The 21,752-nt window shown below is 41.6% G+C and overlaps 1 protein-coding gene across 3 annotated transcripts in view; it reads right to left on the reverse strand.

Moving 5' to 3' along the window:
• Positions 1–1,222: 1,222 nt before the first annotated feature.
• Positions 1,223–21,752, reverse strand: part of sptbn1.L (spectrin, beta, non-erythrocytic 1 L homeolog) — a 140,217-nt gene continuing 119,687 nt past the window's right edge. For all 3 annotated transcript variants that reach the window (XM_018262519.2, XM_041562446.1, XM_018262520.2), the window contains 12 exons: positions 21,001–21,205; positions 20,147–20,521; positions 19,662–19,906; positions 18,078–18,216; positions 17,606–17,690; positions 16,174–16,370; positions 14,092–14,201; positions 13,945–14,011; positions 5,906–6,138; positions 4,175–4,348; positions 3,513–3,555; positions 1,223–2,385 (listed from right to left, as the gene is read on the reverse strand). In XM_018262519.2, the coding sequence (XP_018118008.1) occupies positions 2,176–2,385; positions 3,513–3,555; positions 4,175–4,348; positions 5,906–6,138; positions 13,945–14,011; positions 14,092–14,201; positions 16,174–16,370; positions 17,606–17,690; positions 18,078–18,216; positions 19,662–19,906; positions 20,147–20,521; positions 21,001–21,205 (2,083 nt within the window). In that variant the 3' untranslated portion in view covers positions 1,223–2,175. The remainder of the gene's footprint in view (positions 2,386–3,512; positions 3,556–4,174; positions 4,349–5,905; positions 6,139–13,944; positions 14,012–14,091; positions 14,202–16,173; positions 16,371–17,605; positions 17,691–18,077; positions 18,217–19,661; positions 19,907–20,146; positions 20,522–21,000; positions 21,206–21,752) is intronic.

The raw sequence follows: 21,752 nt of genomic DNA on the forward strand, positions 1-21,752 counted from the left end.
TATATCTCCGAACTGTCCCTTTTTCGGAGGGACAGTCCCTCTTTTGACAGCTCAACCCGCAGTCCCTCATTTGTACTGGAAAGTCCCTCTTTTCTCTGCACTGAACAGCCAGAAAAAGAAACAAAGTTTCTCACTTAATTGGCTTTTAGCAGAGAGCCCAGAACAGCTAACAGGTGCAAATAAGATACTTTGTAACAATTTTGAGACACAAAAACACAGTTTAGATAAGGAGAAATATTTTCAAACTTTCATAACCTGCCAAATTTGGTAAAACAGACATGGTAATTAGGGCGTGTGGCCACAGAAAGGGGTGTGGTCAAAAAATTGCTGCGCGACGTGCGGAAATTTTTTTTTTTTGTCCCGCTTTTTACTTCCAAAATGTTGGGAGGTATGTCTACATGCAGGATTTGTGCAAAAGGCAGTTATTTTGTTACATTTTGTTTGTACTGGAATCAGTTATTTGAGTGACCTCTAATACATCTTCTAGGCAAAAGGAGCCCCCCTATAAGATATATTGGATGTAACTGTCAGTGAATATCTGACACCCAACTGCTGCATGAAGAGAGAATGAAGAGAATCAGATACTGAGAGAAGGATAGTGAATATTAGGGATGTACCAAATCCACTATTTTGAATTCGGCCAAACCCCTAAATCCTTCATGAGGGATTTGGCCGAATACCAAACCGAATCCTAAAGTGCATATGCAAATAAGGGGTTGGAAGGGGAACATTTTTTTTTACTTACTTGTTTTGTGACAAAAAGTCATGTGATTTCCCTCCCCGGCCCTAATTTGCATATGAAATTTGGATTCGTTCAGCCGGGCAGAAGGATTCGGCCTAATCCTGCTGAAAGGCCGAATCCCCTATTTGGTGCATCCGTAGTGAATATAAAGCTGATTATTTCAGAAACTATGCAGAATTATTAATTTATTATATATAGAAAACGTCTTATTTCAGTATGCTGAAGCTTGTATATTATTTAAATTTTTGTGATAGACTTCATTGGATTCATATGCTAGAGTCCTATCCAAAGTGGTGCCTGGACTGCCAAAAAAAGGGGTGGGATTTTATACTAAAGGGGTGGAGCCTGTGAAATCACATTAGGTGTCTGGGTGATTCCTGACACTACTCACAGCTGGATATATATATATATACTGTATATTTGTATGTGAGAGATGTCTGGCTGCTGAGAAATGAAGAGACGGAGCCCTGCCGGAGCTGGTTAATTTTTAAAAGCATTTAATGACATAGCATATATATATATAACAGAGAGGGTACAGTTCCACACAACTGCCAGTTCCAGTACGAGTCTGACTACAGGGCCAGTCATGGAGAGGAGGATATTGATTCCTAATAAATTGTGATTGTGCAGTATCATGACAATAGTTACAGACGCACACCATGTATCAAAGAGCAAAGTAATGTCGCAACAAAATGACAAGCGCAGAATCCAGTAACGTTACTTTGTTTCCAGTAAATGCACCATTTCCACTTGTACATTTTAACATCCAGGAGTTTAACGCTTGGGGCGCCAGAGACATTTCCAAACGCCGTTTGTACGGGGAAAGGTATCGGGGATCTCTCTGGCGCCCCAACGGCGTTAAAAAAAATAAAACAGTTTATTATACATCTAGCCTTGTAATAGTTTCACTAGAGTTAAATCAGAAAACGTACAATATAGTAAATTTCAGCAAAAAAAAAAAAAGATTTTTCTCTTTTTATTGAAAATTTGTTACACCTTCACAGGTGACGCTGGAAAGCGATGAGTTAATAACGGGTGCCAATGGGAGTCTGCACTCATACGCTATCGCTTTAAGACGGGGAGACTGACCGTCAGCTGAGTGACAAGATGAGAAGCTTTTTACACGACGTGGGCTCTTGCCTCACAAAATTGAGGTTCAGCTTTTATTCTACAATGACTTTGTTTTTAGTAATAATAAAAAAAAACATATTGTGGGGTTCTCCCTCTCACCCGCGAGATGCCCAGTGCCCCCCAAACCTGGCGAGTAGAACATTCCTTACCAATGTATAAATAATAACAGGAGTGAATGCCGGGGGAAGATTAGGCACAGAGTAATGTATTGGTTCTGAGCTGCATGCGGGCGTCTCACTCAAAATCTAATAGAAGTGCAGTGGGGGAGGGGTGATTTCATTTTTTGGGGTGGGGGGTGCAGTTCATTTCTTTTTGCCAAACAGGCTGAATCTCTTTTCTTTGTCCTTTTCTTTATCTTTTTCCCGTTTGCCGGGGCTGTCGGTTACCGTGACGCTGGCCGGGAGGGTGTGGGCGCGGCTGGATGCTGGGGTGCTCTGGGTGCTCACCGACACCTCACTTTTATCCCACGTCATTGCCTTTGTGATGGCCTCAATCCAGCTGTTCATTTCCTCCTGAGGTACAACAAATAAGCGTTCAGTATAACGGCGAGACAAAGGAGATGGGTTTATATTGGGAGTAAATGGAAATGTTATGTCTCTATATAAAGTAGGGATGCCAGGATTCGGCCTTTATCAGCAGGATTTGGATTCGGCCGAATCCTTCTGTCTGGCCGACCCGAATCCTAATTTGCATATGCAAATTAGCGGCGGGAAAAATCCCGTGACTTTTTGTCACAAAACAAGGAAATAAAAATTTTTTCCCCTTCCCACCCCTAATTTGCATATGCAAATTAGGATTCGGTTGGCTATTCGGCCAAATCCTTCATGTAGGATTCGGGGGTTCGGCCGAATCCAAAATAGTGGATTCGGTGCATCCCTAATATAAAGAGGAAGCAGAAAATGGAAAGGGTTTATATTGGGAGTAAATGGAAATGTTATGTCTCTATATAAAGAGGAAGCAGAAAATGTAAAGGGTTTATATTGGGAGTGAATGGAAATGTGATGTCTCTATATAAGGAGGAAGTAGAAAATGGAAAGGGTATATATTGGGAGTGAATGGAAATGTTATGTCTCTATAAAAGGAGGAACCAGAAAATGGAAAGGTTTTATATTGGGAGTAAATGGAAATGTTATGTCTCTATATAAGGAGGAAGCAGAAAATGGAAAGGGTTTATATTGGGAGTAAATGGAAATGTTATGTCTCTATATAAGGAGGAAACAGAAAATGGAAAGGGTTTATATTGGGAGTAAATGGAAATGTTATGTCTCTATATAAGGAGGAAGCAGAAATGGAAAGGGTTTATATTGGGAGTAAATGGAAATGTTATGTCTCTATATAAGGAGGAAGCAGAAAATGTAAAAAGGGTTTATATTGGGAGTAAATGGAAATGTTATGTCTCTATATTAGTAGGAAGCAGAAAATGGAAAGGGTTTATATTGGGAGTAAATGGAAATGTTATGTCTCTATATAAGGAGGAAGCAGAAAATGGAAAGGGTTTATATTGGGAGTATGATGGAGTAAATGAGAATTGTAGGTAAAAATTAGGAGTGCAGGACAATAATGGCTTTCTATAGAAGATGAATGCTAAAGCTAAACATGCGGTTCCCCAGGCTGTGCCCGTGTGGCAGGTAATACTCACATCGTCTTTGGCTTGGAAGAGGTACTCATTGCCGTCGGTAAGTCTGGGAATAGAAACACCACAGTTACTCAGCTCTGCATAACTACATTATATGGGGGTTTAATGAAATGGCAACTGTTCTGGTGCTTCTCGGTGTGTTTAATTGAAGGCCTATGGTATATAGTTTGAGTATTGCTGCCCTGTGTCCCCCCCCAGCCTTATCATTATACAAGTATGGGATCCGTTATCCAGAAAGCTCTGAATTATGTAATAGTCATCTCTTATAGACTCCATTTTAAGCAAATAATTCAGATCTCTTGTGTACTTGATCCCAACTAAGATATAATTAATCCTTATTGGAGGCAAAAACCAGCCTATTGGCTTTATTTCATGTTTACATGATTTTCTAGTAGACTTAAGGTATGAAGATCCAAATCACAGAAATATCTGTCATCCAGAATGCCTCAGGTCCTGAGCATTCTGGATAACAGGTCCCATACCTGTACTGATGAGTTATTGGTTTGTGTATTGCTGACTAAAACAATGGCCCCTCTATATCCAAGACACTAAGTATAAAGTTTACTGTAGAGCAAATCTGTGGCCATTAAAGTATCGGGTCAGAACCTCTGGTGTTTGTACCATCTGGCCATAATCTTTCAGTTCCTGATACAACTGTCACTTACTTTAATTTGAATACATGTTTCTTCTTCTTGTAGTCTATTGCCACTTCACAGACGGCTTCCTTCACATTCACCGGAAACTCGTTGTGATACGCAATATTTGATGCAGCGTTTTTGGAATCCTTATAAAATCCCAATTCCTGGTTGGTGATCACACAGTACACGTTATGCCAAGATCTGCCGGGAGAAACAAGTAGAGAAAGAATAAGTAGTGTGAGGACAAGTAGAGAGAGGACAAGCAGAGAGAGGACAAGCAGAGAGAGGACAAGCAGAGAGAGGACAAGCAGAGAGAGGACAAGCAGAGAGAGGACAAGCAGAGAGAGGACAAGTAGAGAGAGGACAAGCAGAGAGGACAAGTAGAGAGAGGACAAGCAGAGAGGACAAGTAGAGAGAGGACAAGCAGTGAGGACAAGTAGAGAAAGGACAAGTAGAGAGAGGACAAGTAGAGAGAGGACAAGCAGTGAGGAAAAGTAGAGAGAGGACAAGTAAAGAGGACAAGCAGAGAGGACAAGTAGAGAAAGGACAAGTAGAGAAAGGACAAGTAGAGAAAGGACAAGTAGAGAGAGGACAAGCAGAAAGGACAAGTAGAGAGAGGACAAGTAGAGAGAGGGCAAGTAGAGAGAGGACAAGTAGAGAGAGGACAAGTAGAGAGAGGACAAGTAGAGAGAGAGGACAAGTAGAGAGAACAAGCAGAGAGGACAAGCAGAGAGAGGACAAGCAGAGAGAGGACAAGCAGAGAGAGGACAAGCAGAGAGAGGACAAGCAGAGAGAGGACAAAGAGAGAGGACAAAGAGAGAGGACAAAGAGAGAGGACAAGCAGAGAGGAAAAGTAGAGAGAGGACAAGTAGAGAGAGGACAAGTAGAGAAAGGACAAGTAAAGAGGACAAGCAGAGAGGACAAGTAGAGAGAGGACAAGCAGAGAGGACAAGCAGAGAGAGGACAAGTAGAGAAAGGACAAGTAGAGAGAGGACAAGTAAAGAAGACAAGTAGAGAGAGGACAAGTAGAGAGAGGACAAGTAGAGAAAGGACAAGTAGAGAGAGGACAAGTAGAGAGGACAAGTAGAGAAAGACAAGTAGAGAGAGGACAAGTAGAGAGAGGACAAACAGAGAGGACAAGTAGAGAGAGGACAAGTAGAGAGAGGACAAGTAGAGAGAGGACAAGTAGAGAGAGAGGACAAGTAGAGAGAACAAGCAGAGAGGACAAGCAGAGAGAGGACAAGCAGAGAGAGGACAAGCAGAGAGAGGACAAGCAGAGAGAGGACAAGCAGAGAGAGGACAAAGAGAGAGGACAAAGAGAGAGGACAAAGAGAGAGGACAAAGAGAGAGGACAAGCAGAGAGGAAAAGTAGAGAGAGGACAAGTAGAGAGAGGACAAGTAGAGAAAGGACAAGTAGAGAGAGGACAAGTAGAGAGGACAAGTAGAGAAAGACAAGTAGAGAGAGGACAAGTAGAGAGAGGACAAACAGAGAGGACAAGTAGAGAGAGGACAAGTAGAGAGAGGACAAGTAGAGAGAGGACAAGTAGAGAGAGGACAAGTAGAGAGAGGACAAGTAGAGAGAGGACAAGTAGAGAGAGGACAATTAGTGTGAGGATGGCCATTGGATATTTTTACCAGCCCAGTGCTCTCCATTGTCCCCTATGAGAATCAGATTTTAGAGTGGGGTTTCAAACTCAGGAAACAGTAGGTGGCAGTTTATCACCCAGAGGAAAGCAATGGAGACCATGAATATCTCACCTGCTTGACGCTTTCTTGTTGTGACCCTCCCATTCATGTTTGCGATGCAAGAAACCTTCGAATTGGCCGGAAGGGATTTCCTGCGTCTTGGCCGGGAGGGTGGCCGCAGTCTGCAAGCTGGATTTGGATTTCCGATCGGCAGTCGGTGAGGGAATTGGACTGGACTCTTTGGAGCTTGATCTCTGCTCTGTGGACCCGTTAACCATTTCATTGGCATCTGCATTGTCCACCATCTGCAGAAATGACAAGGGAAATGTAAATGCAAATATCAAAACCTATGGAAAAGACACTAACGGGGAAATAAAGTTTCTCAAACAGGTTTAAGCATTTTCTAACACGTAAAGGTAAATAGAAATGCACAAAGAGCATTATCACTAGAGACTCAAGGCCACAGCCAAAAACCTGGTCTGTCCCATTGACTTGAGTCCGAGAGATGAGATAAACCATGAGAATAAGTACGTGGCCTGTATCTGTGATGTTTTTATCTGGGGGAAGCATTTTTCTTCTGCACTTCCTCTTGGCTTTTAGCACAAACGGGTCAGACAGGAAGTCAGAGATGCAAAGGAGAAATGCGTCCACCCAGCAACCAATTGCACCAATGATAATAATAAATACATGTTACAAGATGCTCTCGCCATGTTGGAGAAACTTCTGCGTTAGTGTCCCGTTAGGATGGCCGAGTGCAGATCGCTTACACAAAAGGATGCAAGGACAGTAAATGCGCTTTCCACCAAAACCCAAATTAGAGGGACACCAATTAGATTTAGTAAGAACAGATTAGTAACCCCACTTACAGGGAAGAAACGGGGGGGAACAGGGATTGGACATTACTGCACCTCAATCCTTTTGTGAAGGAATATTGTTATATAGACTTAAGCCATCCACAAACATGTTCACAGGATACTGAGCGCCACATATAGAAATATATAAATATTCTGAGCGCCACATATAAATATATATATAAATACTGAGTGACACATATATAAATATATAAATATACTGAGCGCCACATATATAAATACTGAGCACCACATATATAATTATATATATATATATATATAAATATATAAATATTCTGAGCGTCACATATATAAATATATATAAATATTCTGAGTGTCACATATATAAATATCTATACACTGTGGCGGTACCTGCAACATGTCACCATGATACACACAGAGATCATCCGATTGGATATTCTCACGGAGCATTGTCAGAAATACACAGAATTTCATTGCTGAAAATGCTCTTTTTGTCTTTCCCCAGTGGTCAGAATAAACATGCAGAAAACATGAGATGAAGAGACGCATGCACGTAACTCCCAGCACCCTGTTAGCGTTGGAATCTCAGACAGGGGACGGGGAGGGACAGGGAACAGACTTTATAGATTTGTTTAGATTTTATAAATTGTCCATTTTATTTATTTTAGACTCATTAAAAGTGAATTGGAATTATTGTTAAAGGAACTTGAGAGGCACGACACAAGAGCACACAGCGATTTACCCCCAAATAAAGACCAAACGCCTCGCCCTTTGATGCTTTAGTGGATGGTGTTGCTTGCGGGGGGCTCTGGTGCCCGGTTTCCAGCAGGGAACGTCTTCGAGAGCCATTGAAATCTCATAGAGTCTGAAGGCCTAAACTTGTGGCTTTAGACACAATCGACTGTAATGTTACGTTGTTGTTGTTGTTTAGTATCGGCGTAGCAGGCCGGAGCGTGGAATTAGCGAGTTATGCTGCTATTTACGGTTACGTAGGACATTGCCGTGACTATTTGCCTCTTTCTAGACTGACAGACATGAAGCACAAGTCCCAGCTGATCTGCTTCTACATTGCTTAAGTGCCCAGAATCTCTCCGAGCATTTGTTCCTCCGAGCATTTCTGCCATTTACATCATCCTTGTTACAAACAGAGAGATAAACATGGAGCACCCCTGGGGTTCTGCCCAGACAAGGGCCAGCAGATTGGCAAAAGCTTAACTTACTGAAGCAGAAAGCATCTTTGGATACTGCCCTGCTCACTTCTATCTCTCATCAATGAGCCACCGAGAATGGAAGCAGCAGAAGAGGAGGAAAGCAATTTTACATCTATTTATCTATATCTATCCATCCATCATCTATCAATCCATAAATCTATCCATCAATCAATCTATCTATCCATCCATCCTTCATCTATCCACCTATCCATCATCTATCCATCCAGCAATCTTTCCATCCATCATCTATCTATCTATCTATCCATCCAGCAATCGTCCATCCATCATCTATCCGTCAATCCATATACGGTATCTATCCATTCTATCTATCTATCTATCTATCCAGCCATCATCTATCCATCCATCCATCTATCCATCCAGCAATCGTCCATCCATCTATCTATCCATCCATTTGGTTGGCTGTGGGGTATTTTCAAGCCAGAAGTACTGCACATTCTCAACTAACAAGCAATAATATTACTTCCCCTTGCTAAAACCGAATATATTCATATAGATCAGATTACATATAATAAACTTGATGCTGTATTTTTCTCCTGAAACTATTATGTCACTTAATAAAAATATGAATATGCCATTGAGAGGCAATTTATTCAGTGTGGCTTTGTGACTATGCCCCACAGTGAGCGACTGCTAAATCTCATGTCCAGCCCTGCAGGGGTTTGTGGGTCTCACTCTAAGAAAATGGGTTAAATTGGGATTAATTGTTAAATCCCTGTAACACAGACATCTTTCTCCTGCAGGTTATGATCCATTAAGATGGCAGCATGGACACCTCCCTAGGTTTTATTCTACATTATTCTATAATTATTCCATTATATTATTATATTATACAGAGGAAGTATTTCCCTGCACTGAGCACAATCCTGTGGCAAATGGAAATGTTCTGAGGGCTCTGCTTATTCATAGCTATTACATGTGGGAAGGTTTTCATTCATCCGGCTCATGGTATATCTAGTAGAAGTAAATCTAAAACAACTGGACATGCTGAGTAATCATAAAAGATGTTTCACTTCTCATCTGATCACAATGGTCCAATGTAATTCCTTCATAGAGGTGACAGTTGACAGGTGACAGTTGACACCTCTATAAAGGAATTACATTGGACTATTGTGATTGGATTATTGGAAGATATGACTATGAAGACTTTCATTCATCCAGGTCATGATATATCTAGTATAGGTAAATCTAAAAACAACTGGACTTGCTGATTAATCATTGAAGACCTTTCACTACTCATCGGATGAACGTCTTCAATGATTACTCAGCAAGTCCAGTTGTTTCAGAGTTACTAATACTAGAGAGATTAGTGCAAGAGTTTATATGCTGAGGATTTCCCATACCAGTTGTACTGAAGAAGCTGCTCGGATGAGAAGTGAAACGTCTTCAATGATTACTCAGCAAGTCCAGTTACTCTAGATTTACTTCTACTAGTTACAGCCATTATATGTATTACATTTATTTATAGCAAAATATATCATTTATTATGAAGAGTAAGTTCCTACAAATGAGGCAACAGTTAAGGTTTGGACAGATCTCATTATTGATATATATAAATCTATGGGGGCAAATGATTAGCAAAAGGTTGGCAGTGGAGACTAAAGCACAAAGTTATGACTGGCTGTCTCTTTGGCTGATGGAGACGACCTATTTGAAATTTGTGCTTGAATTAGAGGTAATTACAGCAGAACATTAGCAATGCCACTTGCAGAACTGCTGACAGTTAATTTAGTGTATGGCCAATCACAAAACAGCCCCAGTCATGAGATTTACTGTTCCATATAAAGGAGACGTGTGCCAGGGCTGTGTGTGATCACTTTGTCACTATCCTGAGCCAACACAACGTTCCTCTATGGAAGGAGCTGATCACAACTGTGTCCTACACAATAACCCTGCAGTACAGACACTGGATTGTCCCCAGAGTGAGTGAAAACAACACTTATGGAACAAAAACACAAATGTGTGACATGGTTTAGAAACATACAAGCAAAATAATAAACAAATAAAGTTTAATGGAACATGCTCAGACAAACAACACACAACACTAGTGCAAGGGCTCTGACACACTCGTTAGTTGATTGTTGACTTGCTATGAGAGTTAGTGACATGTATAAGTCTATATACTCCATATATATATATATATAAATATCCGCTGGCCTGTCAATAACTGTGAGGATTAATAGCTGCTGGTGCGACACAATGTGCAACACAACTGATACAACATTTCATCCCTTCACTTGAGTCTCTCCACCATTTATTGATTTCGTGTATTGATCTAAGGGTTCTGGTGCCGCAGATGGAATCCTTGGTTAATGAATATATTTTGGTTTAGACCAATACAATAAATAGATTTAGTGATGAAGAATACGTTTCAACTGGTAACTTGTATCCTACAAATGGTAGAGAGACTCGTCGCACGTTCTGCAAATTATTCATGGAAAATAAAACGAGAAACTAAATGTTGTTTTCCTGACAAAAAAAAAAAAGATAATGGTGAAATGGAGAGGAAAATAAATGGTAAAAATAACATTAATGAAGAGCAATGAGACGGAGCTTAAAGAAATAGGAATGTGCTGCACTGACAATAACCTCTCATCTGTACCAATCTCATCTGTACCAATCTCATCTGTACCAATCTCATCTGTACCAATCTCATCTGTACCAATCTCATCTGTACCAATCTCATCTGTACCAATCTCATCTGTACCAATCTCATCTATAAAGGTGGCCATAGACTCAAAGATCCGCTCATTTGGCGACATCGCCAAACGAGCGGATCTTTCCCCAATATGCCACTAACGGCATGGCTATATCGGGGGGTAATTCGAACGTTCGGCCGTACGGCCGAATGATCAAATTACGATGCGCCAACGGGCTCCGACGGGTCGGTCGGTTAAAAATCCAACCTTCTCGATCGATATCGTGGCCAGATATCGATCGGGAAGACCCGTCGGAAGCCCCCAAACACGGGCAGATAAACTGTCAAATCAGTCCAAACGGCAGCTTTATCTGCCACCTTTAGGGTCAGGGCACACAGGCAGATTCGGAGAGATTAGTCACCAGGCGACAAATCTCCTCTTCTTTACAGCGACTAATCTCCCCGATCTGCCTTCCGCCGGCTAAAATGAAAATCGAAAGGGGGGCAGGAACATGGAGCGCTTAGTTTTCCGAAGTCGCCCGTAATTGCCTCACGAGGAAACTTCAGAAAATGAAGCGCTCTGTGTGCCTGCCCCCCGACGATTTACATTTTAGCCGGCGGAAGGCAGATCGGGGAGATTAGTCGCTGTAAAGAAGAGGAGATTTGTCGCCTGGTGACTAATGTCTCCGAAACTGCCCATGTGACGAAACCCTAAAAGACGGCTGTCCCTTTAACAATTTGTAACAATTATATATAGGTATGTGTAAGAACAAGGGAACGTCTGCCATTTAGTCTGTGTTTCTATGGAAATGAAACATGGCAACGGATGCAGCTGTGCCTAAACTGAGGGGTGATTTCAGCAAGAGATCTGAGTGCAGGTCAGTTTGGGCAGGACTTGGAGGGAGCTGATTGGGTTTGGACAGATCTAGAGCAGGTTGTTCTATTGTTACATTATATTGTAATATTGTCTGTAAGGAGCTGCTCTGGGCCTCTCTGAGCCTCAAACAACCGTGGACAGAGGAGAAAAGCTTGACATAAACACCAGCCTGAGCCAAGAGAAGGTTTGGATATTGGTACTGATTGTAACTACTAGTGAGTAGGACCCTCTGCAGCTCCTATATTGCTCAGTATTTGTATATAATCTGTATGTCCCATTGTACAGTGCTGTGGAATATGTTTATTAATAATAATAATAATAATAATAATATATTAGAGAAAAAAAAGCAAGTCCTGCTTCCCCCTATAGCTGAACTGAACAATACACAATAAAGTTCAAACACCACAACAAGATCTCCCTTCTCTACCCATTTCTAGGAAGATGCCACTATATTTCCTTTCACTCTTGTGAGGCCACGAGTCCTGATTGTGCGGCAGAGACACTTTTACTTGGTCGCATTTCCATTCCCAAGGGGGCAACTTGTGTCTTGTAACCCGTCCCTCAGTATTGGGAGATTGGACCCTACACAATATAATGGAGCCAACCTTGTTGACCTGAATGTATGAATCCTACTCTATAAAAGGCTCCTCCTTCATATTCTCTCCTTACACTGAATCTGCAATAAGTTATTATAATAAATACAAGGAAAACGTGTCACTACCAACATCCTATAGACAATTCTGTGCTCCCACAAACTCATTGTCTATGACATTTTATGGCTTATAAATCCAGATATAATAAATACTACATTCAATAAAATGCAACTGACAGTTGGTTCACTTCTGAAAGAGAATGGAAATGTGCTGGAATATATTCAAGGCTATAGAATAGACCAAAGCCATGAATATCTTGTAAATGATATCCTTATAAACGGTGACTAGTGACGTCATCAGTTATAAACGGTGATGTCATTTCTGTCACACGACTCACTAAAACTTGTGTACAATAATAAAGTACCCCCTGTTGCAAAATATCAGGATATTAGAAGTCACCTCTGCCTCGTTTTTATATGGTCATGAAACTCCTTGGTGACTTATAATATCCTTATAATTTTCACGAGGGGGTACTTTATTCACTATATAATGACCGACTGGTTTCTAAGTGTAAACATGTTGAAGGAGCTTAAGGCTAAGGCACGCTGAGAATCCTGGGAAATGTTTAACCCTTAACTTTCCCTGCTTCAGCTGTTCTGATAGTGTTGCCCTTTATTCTGAGATGAATTCCCTCGATAGCCATTAAAGTGCTTTGTACATTTAGCTGCGAGGCTCGGAGACCTTATAGAACTGTCACTTGCCATAGACACAGTCTCCCACATTCTAACACAAAGGCACTTACAACAAGACTAGAGTTTTTATAATCAGGATAGTACCATAGACGTGTAATTCATTAGCCAATCAAATGCATGAGTATTCATGGACACTCCAGAGGCCCTCCAATCAAAAGGCTAGGATATAGCTGTATGCTTAAAGGGATCCTGTCATCAGAAAACATGTTCTTTTCAAAACACATCAGTTAATAGTGCTGCTCCAGCAGAATTCTGCACTGAAATCCATTTCTCAAAAGAGCAAACAGATTTTTTTATATTCAATTTTGAAATCTGACATGGGGCTAGACATATTGTCAATTTCCCAGCTGCCCCTGGTCATGTGACTTGTGCCTGCACTTTAGGAGAGAAATGCTTTCTGGCAGGCTGCTGTTTTTCCTTCTCAATGTAACTGAATGTGTCTCAGTGGGACCTGGATTTTACTATCGAGTGCTGTTCTTAGATCTACCAGGCAGCTGTTATCTTGTGTTAGGGAGCTGCTATCTGGTTACCTTCCCATTGTTCTGTTGTTTGGCTGCTGGGGGGGAAAGGGAGGGGGTGATATCACTCCAACTTGCAGTACAGCAGTAAAGAGTGATTGAAGTTTATCAGAGCACAAGTCACATGACTGGGGGCAGATGGGAAATTGACAATATGTCTAGCCCCATGTCAGATTTCAAAATTGAATATAAAAAAATCTGTTTGCTCTTTTGAGAAATGGATTTCAGTGCAGAATTCTGCTGGAGTAGCACTATTAACTGATTCATTTTGAAAAAATATTTTTTCCCCATGACAGTATCCCTTTAACAACTGTTCTCAATATAATTTCCCACATTAAAACCAAAAGGTCTCTGATCAGCTTATACGACTTTTAAATCATATACAAGTAAAGGGGGAAAAAACCCCCGTATTAGTGTCTTTGGAGTGTCCATGGTTACAGCGTTATCAACAATACAAATAAAACGATTTCTGTCCAATATACAGGAAACCGATATTAATTATAATCGATAGCAGATCTCGGCATGTTTTGAAAAGAAAGAAAAAACAAAAGTAACAAAGACTAATGTGATGTTACTAAATCTGCAGGGTTGTTTGGGGGTTACAGTTCATTGGCTGTTCTTCGGCTATTAAAGTTTTTGTAGTGTTGGTAGGTTTGTGATCGGTAACTAACCCGTGGCGACTCCTGGTCAGACGGCAATCCATTCTGAGATATTTGTTCTCCATCTTTTGTTCCATCCCTGGTAATAGAGACAAGGAGAGGTCAGAATGGAGAGGGTTAATATAGGAGAAGTCTATGGATCAAGCAGCCAATCATTACCATTGTTGTGGGGATCCGTCCTCTGAAAGCTTTGGACTGAGCTCAGGAGTCGGAGGCTTCCTCTTCCTCTCCTCTTCCTCCTGCAGCCGTCGGACTTCCAACAGTTCCAACTGAAAGACACGAGGGATTATTCACATAATCAAGGAGGTAAGTGAAGGTGTTTTTAGGAAGAACAGGCTGAAATAACTTCAGTGTAGATGTTGATACTGGCTACAGTAGAGAGTCAACTCAAACTGCCAGGACACAATAAGTGTCCTGGCAGTTTGAGTTGAATTTGAGAGAACAAGAGTTCCCATAAAGTCAGTGGGGCTCATTTATTAACACTGGGCACATGGGAAGTTACTCCTAGCAACCAATCAATGATTAGCTTTTTAAAGCCAGTTGTAAGCAGACCAATAAATGCAACAATCTGATTGGTTGCTATGGGTTACTTCCCATGGCCAAATTTGCCCAGTGTTGATAAATGACCCCCAGTGTGTGCCATTTCCCTAAGGCATTTTGTGCAGAGCTGTAAAATATAGACATGAAACAAATAAATGAGAAGAATGAGAGGCCAAGGCTGTTGTAACTACAGGAGGGCAGAGTCATCTAATGGTAGATGAGATACCACTGGTTCCTTTAACATCTGAAATTGTCCCTGTGTAATAACCCACATGTCTGGACTCCTCCTGCACATAACTGAATTTAAAGTTTATAAAAAGAGAACCGCCCTAAAGGGGAACTATTGCAAAAATTAAATCTTAATATAAAACTTCATCACACTGAAATAAGACTGTTTCTAAATATAATCAATTAAATATTCTGTACTGTTTCTGAAATAATCAAGTTTATCTTTACTATTCCTCTCTCAGCATCTGTTTCTCTTCATTCTCTCTTCATGCAGCAGTTGGGTGTCAGATATTCACTGACAGTTAGATCCAATATATCTTATAGGGGGGCTCCTTTTGCCTAGAAGATGTATTAGAGCTCACTCTATTAAACTCACCAGTCATCATGTCTCTCTACATGCAGGATTTGTGCAAAAGGCAGTTATTTTGTTACATTTTGTTTGTACTGGAATCAGTTATTTGAGTGAGCTCTAATACATCTGCTAGAAAGGAGCCCCCCAATAAGATATATTGGATGTAACTGTCAGTGAATATCTGACACCCAACTGCTGCATGAAGAGAGAATGAAGAGAAACAGATGCTGAGAGAGGGATAGTGAAGATAAACTTGATTATTTCAGAAACAATACAGAATATTTAATTGATTGTATTTAGTTTGTATTTAAGTTTGTATTTCAGTATAATAAAGCTTATATTAAATTTTCATTTTTGCGATCGTTCCCCTTTAACATGGAAGCCCCATTAATAGGAATCAACCTGCTACCAAATCATCTTATTGTGGCATGTAGTGTATGGTGGCTACTCATAACTTGCATCAGTTGCCTGTTCTCTCTAGGTCATAGGCCAACAATGGACTTCACTGTCCCCCCAAAAACATAATTAAAACCTGATTTAAGACAAACGATGATTGTCTCCCTGAAATGCTGCTGTAAAAGCCACTAGTCAGCAGCAGAACAACAACAACAACAGAGAGACAGTTCCCTAAAAACACGCACCTGTATGGCTCTCTCATTTGGGCTTATATTCAAGTTGTCACGGAAAAATGTGGAATAGGAATGTTTTATTTATTATCTATTTTACTGTGTGTAACGGGATTAATGCTGAGTGAGACCTCGTTGAATATAAAGTATATAAGGGCAGAGACATACGCTCAGATTCGGGGAGATTTAGTCGCCCGGCGATAAATCCGCTATTCTTGGGGGGCGACTAATCTCCCTGAACTGCCTCCCGCTGGCCAGAATGTAAATCGCCAGCTGGATGGCAATCGGTGCGCTTCATTTTCCGAAGTTGCCTCATGAGGAAAACAAAGTGGCCTGAAGAAGAGGCAATTTATCGGCGGGAGACTAAATCTCCCCAAATCTGAGTGTGTGTCTCTGCCCTAAAAGCCCTGGGCCTGTTGGATCCATCATTACTACAGTCTCCAGGTCATTAGCAGTGGAATTAGTCGGCATGAGAGAAATGTACAGTGTAAATACCGTAGTGAGTCTTTCCAGAGCAGAAAACCTTTCATCCCAAGTAGCTGCCGATTTCTCAAAGGCTTCATGTCTCTTAATGAGTTTTTCCACTTCATCGACGCTCATCCCGATCTCCCGACTTGATAGATACGGCTCTTGTCCCATCAGCCAGGCCTCCGCAACACTGGCGTCTCGGGAAAACTGATGCACCTCCAGAACTGGACAGAGAGAGAGAGAGAGAATTATTGGAGAGAGAAATTCAACATCATGATTTTGTATAGATCACCTGGGGTTTGTATTTATAAAACTTGGCTGATGTGAAAATGTTATTCTATAGTTTAGAATAATATGTACCATTTCTGCAGTTGAAAATGGAGATGAATCGCTACAAATGGGTGATTTGCCAGAGTACAATAATCCATGGGAATCAAATCGCTTTGCTCAATCTACTATTGGTTTTCTGCATTCAGACAAATGTGCTCAGTGTTCCAGCAAACACTCTTTTATACACACAGATTAGAGCACAAATAGATTTAGGGGCTGATTTAAGAATTCTCAAGGCTTCAAGTCATACAGAGTTGGACTGGGGGGCCCCACTGGGGCTGCTGCTTTAGGGCCTATCACGACTCCTGCCCCAAAACTCCCACCAGCCCCCCTGCCAGTACCACAACCCTCCTCCAGCTGTCTCCCCACCCCCACACCTTTCCGGGGCAGGAGAAGGAGGTCGGCGCAGAGGCTCCGGCAGGGACTGGGCCGTTTTTTTCCCGGTGTCCAACCCTGAAGCCAAACATTGGTTTCCTGCAGAGGAGGGTCATTTTCCCCAAGCAGGTTTTTCTAAATAATAAAAAGCCCGACACCTAAAACCTGACTTTTAATTTTTTTTCACAGGGGAAAAAACCCCAATCAGCAGGAAGCCGAGGATTCTGAAGGAAGAAACCACTGATTCTCTTGCAGGGTTTTTGCACCCAAAGACTCAGTCATTCTTAAATCAGCCCCCCAGTGTTTGATGGTCCCTGAAAACAGAATCAGTGGTTTAAATAGAAATAAAACAGTAACTTGTACTTGATCCCAACTAAGATATAATTAATCCTTATTGGAGGCAAAACCAGCCTATTGGCTTTATTTCATGTTAATATGATTTTCTAGTAGACTTAAGGCATGAAGATCCAAATTACAGAAAGGTCTGTTATCTGGAAACCAATTATCCAGAAAGTTCCGAATTATGGAAAGGCAATTTCCCATAGACTCCATTATAATCATATAATCCAAATGTTTAAAAATGATTTCCTTTTTCTGTGTAATAATAAAACAGTCGCTTGTACTTGATCCCAACTAAGATAGAATTAATCCTTATTGGAGGCAAAACCAGCCTATTGGCTTTATTTCATGTTTATATGATTTTCTAGTAGACTGAAGAACTATTATCCGGAAAACCCCTCACACATCCACTTACTGAGTCGCAGCCATTCCCATCGGTCTTCCCACTTGTCAATCATCTCTTTCCTCTTCTCAGTCAGCTGCAGCAGCTTCTCCTTAATCTGAAATCAAGTGGAAAAAAGTCATCAAGAAACCCAAAAAGAAATGTCCCCATAGAAGGCAATTGAACAATAAATGGCTTGATGTAAATCTATACTCATGGCACCAAAAAAAGAGCAAGAGATACAAATGTATGGAGAGAGAGAGAGATGAAGAACTTGCTTTAGTGTCATGTACAGGAATATGGCTGGAAATGGATTGCTAGCTGTGTGACACACTAGGGTTTAGAAGATGTTTTCAGGCTTTGAGTAGGATTATGGGCTGTTGTATGACTGGGACAGCTTCTCATGACATTGGGGAGAATACAATAAGAAACATATTGAGGGACGAGCCGAGCCCTGTGACAATAAACGTATATCCGTATCACAGTTGAACTGCACGTCTCTCACCTCTTCTGATGCATAATGATTTCTTGCCAAGAGGGACTTGCCCAGCTCAATACACGTAGTAAAGCTGTCGTTGCGGGCGTCAATCTCTGCCTTGATTCCCTGGTGATTATTCATCAGTAATTCTACGGAGGAAACATCCCTGCACAAAGAATATTCCCAATGAATGTTTATATACAGTATATCTATGTGCTCTGCTATATTCCTATGTGGGACATTACTTCAGGGATATGGAGCACATTACTATACGGGAGGTTCACCTTTAACTGAACTTTTACTATGTTATAGAATGTCCTATTCTTTACAACTTTTCAATTGGTCCTCATTTTTTTTATAAAGTTTTTGAACTGTCTTCTCCTTTTTCCAGCGCCCGTAGCCAAAAAACTATTGCTCTGTGAGGTTGTTCATTTTTATTACTTATGTCTTTATTCAGTACCATTCCTATTCATCTTCCCGTCTCTCATTTAAACACCCAGGACTGGATTTCTCTTCCAGACGCCCGAGGCCTCTGGGTCCTATCGGCCGATATCAGAGCGCACCCTTCCCCCTCTCCGCACGAGTGCGTCATAGCGCTGGGAACGCTTTAGTATGCGGCTGGGTGGCATGCTCTTAAAATTTTGCCGAGGTGAAGCACCCTTTAATACTAATGCCACTTTATTAATGACACTTTCCTTCATACAAAACACAGACTGAGAAATGCAGATAATCTGCTCCTTCTGACCTGCATTTAAATATTTCTTAAATGTCCCCATTTCAGAGGAGTCTCTCTAAATCCTTCCTTCCAAACACCATTCAACTCCACCTCTCTGTTCTACAAAAAGCTCCAGAGCCCATTTCAGCCCTCGACTACGGTCACAACTCACAGCTCTTATATCATTTTAGCACAACCCCAATATTCTAATATCTCCCAGGCAGGGTCCTCTGGCTCTGGCCTTATTCTTTCATTTATAGCAACTCAAACTGCACCATTATATGAGCACCGGTCTTGAGCTGAAGGAAATCTGCACTCACAGGTCTTATCCTTGTCAAAAACATGAATTTACTGCAAAGCCAACGTTTCTGCGGATACACCAGCCTTTCGAAATGTAAAAAATAAAATTCTGCCTAATCCACCCAAGACTTTAGTGAGGTACAGGGAATAACAACAGAGTATATTAGCAGTGTCGGACTGGGACACCAGGGCCCACCCAAAAACCGTAGACCAGGGGCCACTCTCAGTACTATTATTCTTCATCTCCTCAATCAACCTCTATTCTCCTAGTCTGTTTTCTTTACACACTATAATCAATTATTCCATCTATTAAGCCTCTTTGTTCTCATAGAAATAGGGAATAGCCATATAATATAGGCCAAATGTTTAGAAGCAGGAGGGACCACTGACACCTGGGCCCCCCGGGAGTTTTCCTGGTATCCCTGTGGGTCAGTCCGACACTGTATATTAGTATATTAATGAACTAACAGTTTCCATCATTACATAATATATATTATATTAATTATTTCTGTACTGTTCACTGAACTATTAGCATTCGTAAGAAAGGGTCAGTAATAGAATTTGATTACAGGCGAGACTGGGCAAGCTGAACATACCGTGGCTTCTCTTGGGCCTCAATCTGTCGGATCACGTCTTCCATCCATAACATGAGATCCCGCACTAGGCTGAAGAAGCGGAACTTGTCCCCTGTGTCCACCAAATGGAGCCTTCGGCCATCACATGCGTCCAGCAATGCTTTCCATGCCTCCAGAACCTCACTCTCTCTCTTCTGGATATCATCAGCTTTGTCTCCGGCATAAGCAGCCTGCAGTCGGGCAGCATCTTCCTGAAGTTGCCTCACCTGTGGGTTATAAAGAAGCTTTTTGCTAAACCTGGACTGACGATTTAACCTGCTGTTCACTCCCCAGGGGGGCACAGAGAGTGAAACGGAATTTGTAACACTTGGACAGGGGGGTAAGAGGGAGTTACGTGGATAATAGGCACCAGGAATGAGCAAGTGCAATACTGACCATGTTGATTATAAACCTCGACCTGTTTGTTTCACTACATCATCATCATCATCAGTTATTTTATAGCTCACCTGTGTCCCCAGTGCCTGAATGTCGTGTTCAAACGTCGTATGCATCCTCTGTAACGTCTCTACCGTGTTCTGATCTCTGCCCAACTCCTCTGGGAGCTTCTTGTGTTTGTCTTGTATGCGGCAGAAGATCTCTTTAGCATCGTGGTAGAACTTGTGCAGTTCATAAGAGGCCGCCAGTATCTGGGTTCTTGTGTCGATGAGCTCCAGAAGGTCGGCCCATGCCTCGTTGAGTCCGTCTTTCCATTCTGCAATGGTGGCTGCATCAGAATGGCCAGAATTAATCAGATCATCTGCCATGTGATTGACCGAGTCCACTCTCTCCTGTCCAATATGGCCTGTGTCCCGGGCAAATTCTCTAAACCGCTCTTGTAACATCTGCAAAGTAACGGGAGATCCATTAAATATCCATTCTCCAGCCGTGCACGCAATCTAATGATTCACTGCATGTCCTACATAAAAGATTAAGATTAGTTATAAGTATTATAATACCGTATATACTCGAGTATAAGCCGTCCCGAGTATAAGCCGAGGTACCTAATTTTACCTCCAAAAACTGGGAAAGCTTATTGACTCGAGTATAAGCCTAGGGTGAGAAATGCAGCAGCTTCTGGTAAGTTTCAATCTCGTTTTTGGATGACTATTCTTAGGCGCCGGCTACTATTCTAAGACGCCGGCGACCGTTTTTGTGCTTGACCCGAGTATAAGCTGAGGTAGAGTTTTTCAGCATATTTTGGGGGCTGAAAAACTTGGCTTATACTGAAGCCCCATTATACACCTTTAGGTGACTATGAGTATTTATTATACAATAATTTGTTATTATACAAGAATTGATGTGTGCAGAATCATGTTCTCACCGTTACATGTTCATAGTCTTGGCCAAGCTCGTGAGATCCCGCCACCACCTCTCTCTCAGCGATCCACTGCTCCAAGTCATCAACTTCCCGATTGAGCTGGAACAGCCGCTGCCTCTCGTCCAGTTTGCCTCTCCGCTCTTCCGACAGATCTTTGAGGCCGGCATAAAGTTTATCAACCTGAGACTGACGCATGCTGATGCGCTCGCTGACGTGGAGGAGGGGAAATGAAAAGTAAAAAATAAGTGTCATTGGGATTTTATGTCATTGAAACAAAGGAGTAGAATGAGTAAAATACAATAATAAAGTAAATGCTGGAGGGATGTGGTGTATTTTAGCAGCAACGTTCTTCCACTAGGTCTAAGTGAGGCCAAATATACCGTTAGACCCATAAATCTTTGGACAGACAACTTTTTTCTAATTTTGGTTCTGTACATGACCACAATGAAGTTTAAATGAAACAACTCAGATGCAGTTGAACTGCAGACTTTCAGCTTTAATTCACTGGGTTGAACAAAAAGATTGTATGAAATGTGACGAATTAAAGGTGGCCATACACGGGCAGATAAAGCTGCCGATATCGGTCGTTTGGACTAATTTAAAAGCTTATCTGCCCGTGTATGGGGGCTTCCGACGGGTCTTCCCAATCGATATCTGCCCACGATATCCATCGGGAAGGTTGGATTTTTAACCGACCGACCTGTTGGAGCCCCTAATTTGATCGTTCGGCCATACGGCTGAACGTTAGAATTACC

Source organism: Xenopus laevis, chromosome 5L (genome assembly GCF_017654675.1).
Source record: "Xenopus laevis strain J_2021 chromosome 5L, Xenopus_laevis_v10.1, whole genome shotgun sequence".
In the NCBI taxonomy this organism is placed as follows: Eukaryota; Metazoa; Chordata; class Amphibia; order Anura; family Pipidae; genus Xenopus; species Xenopus laevis.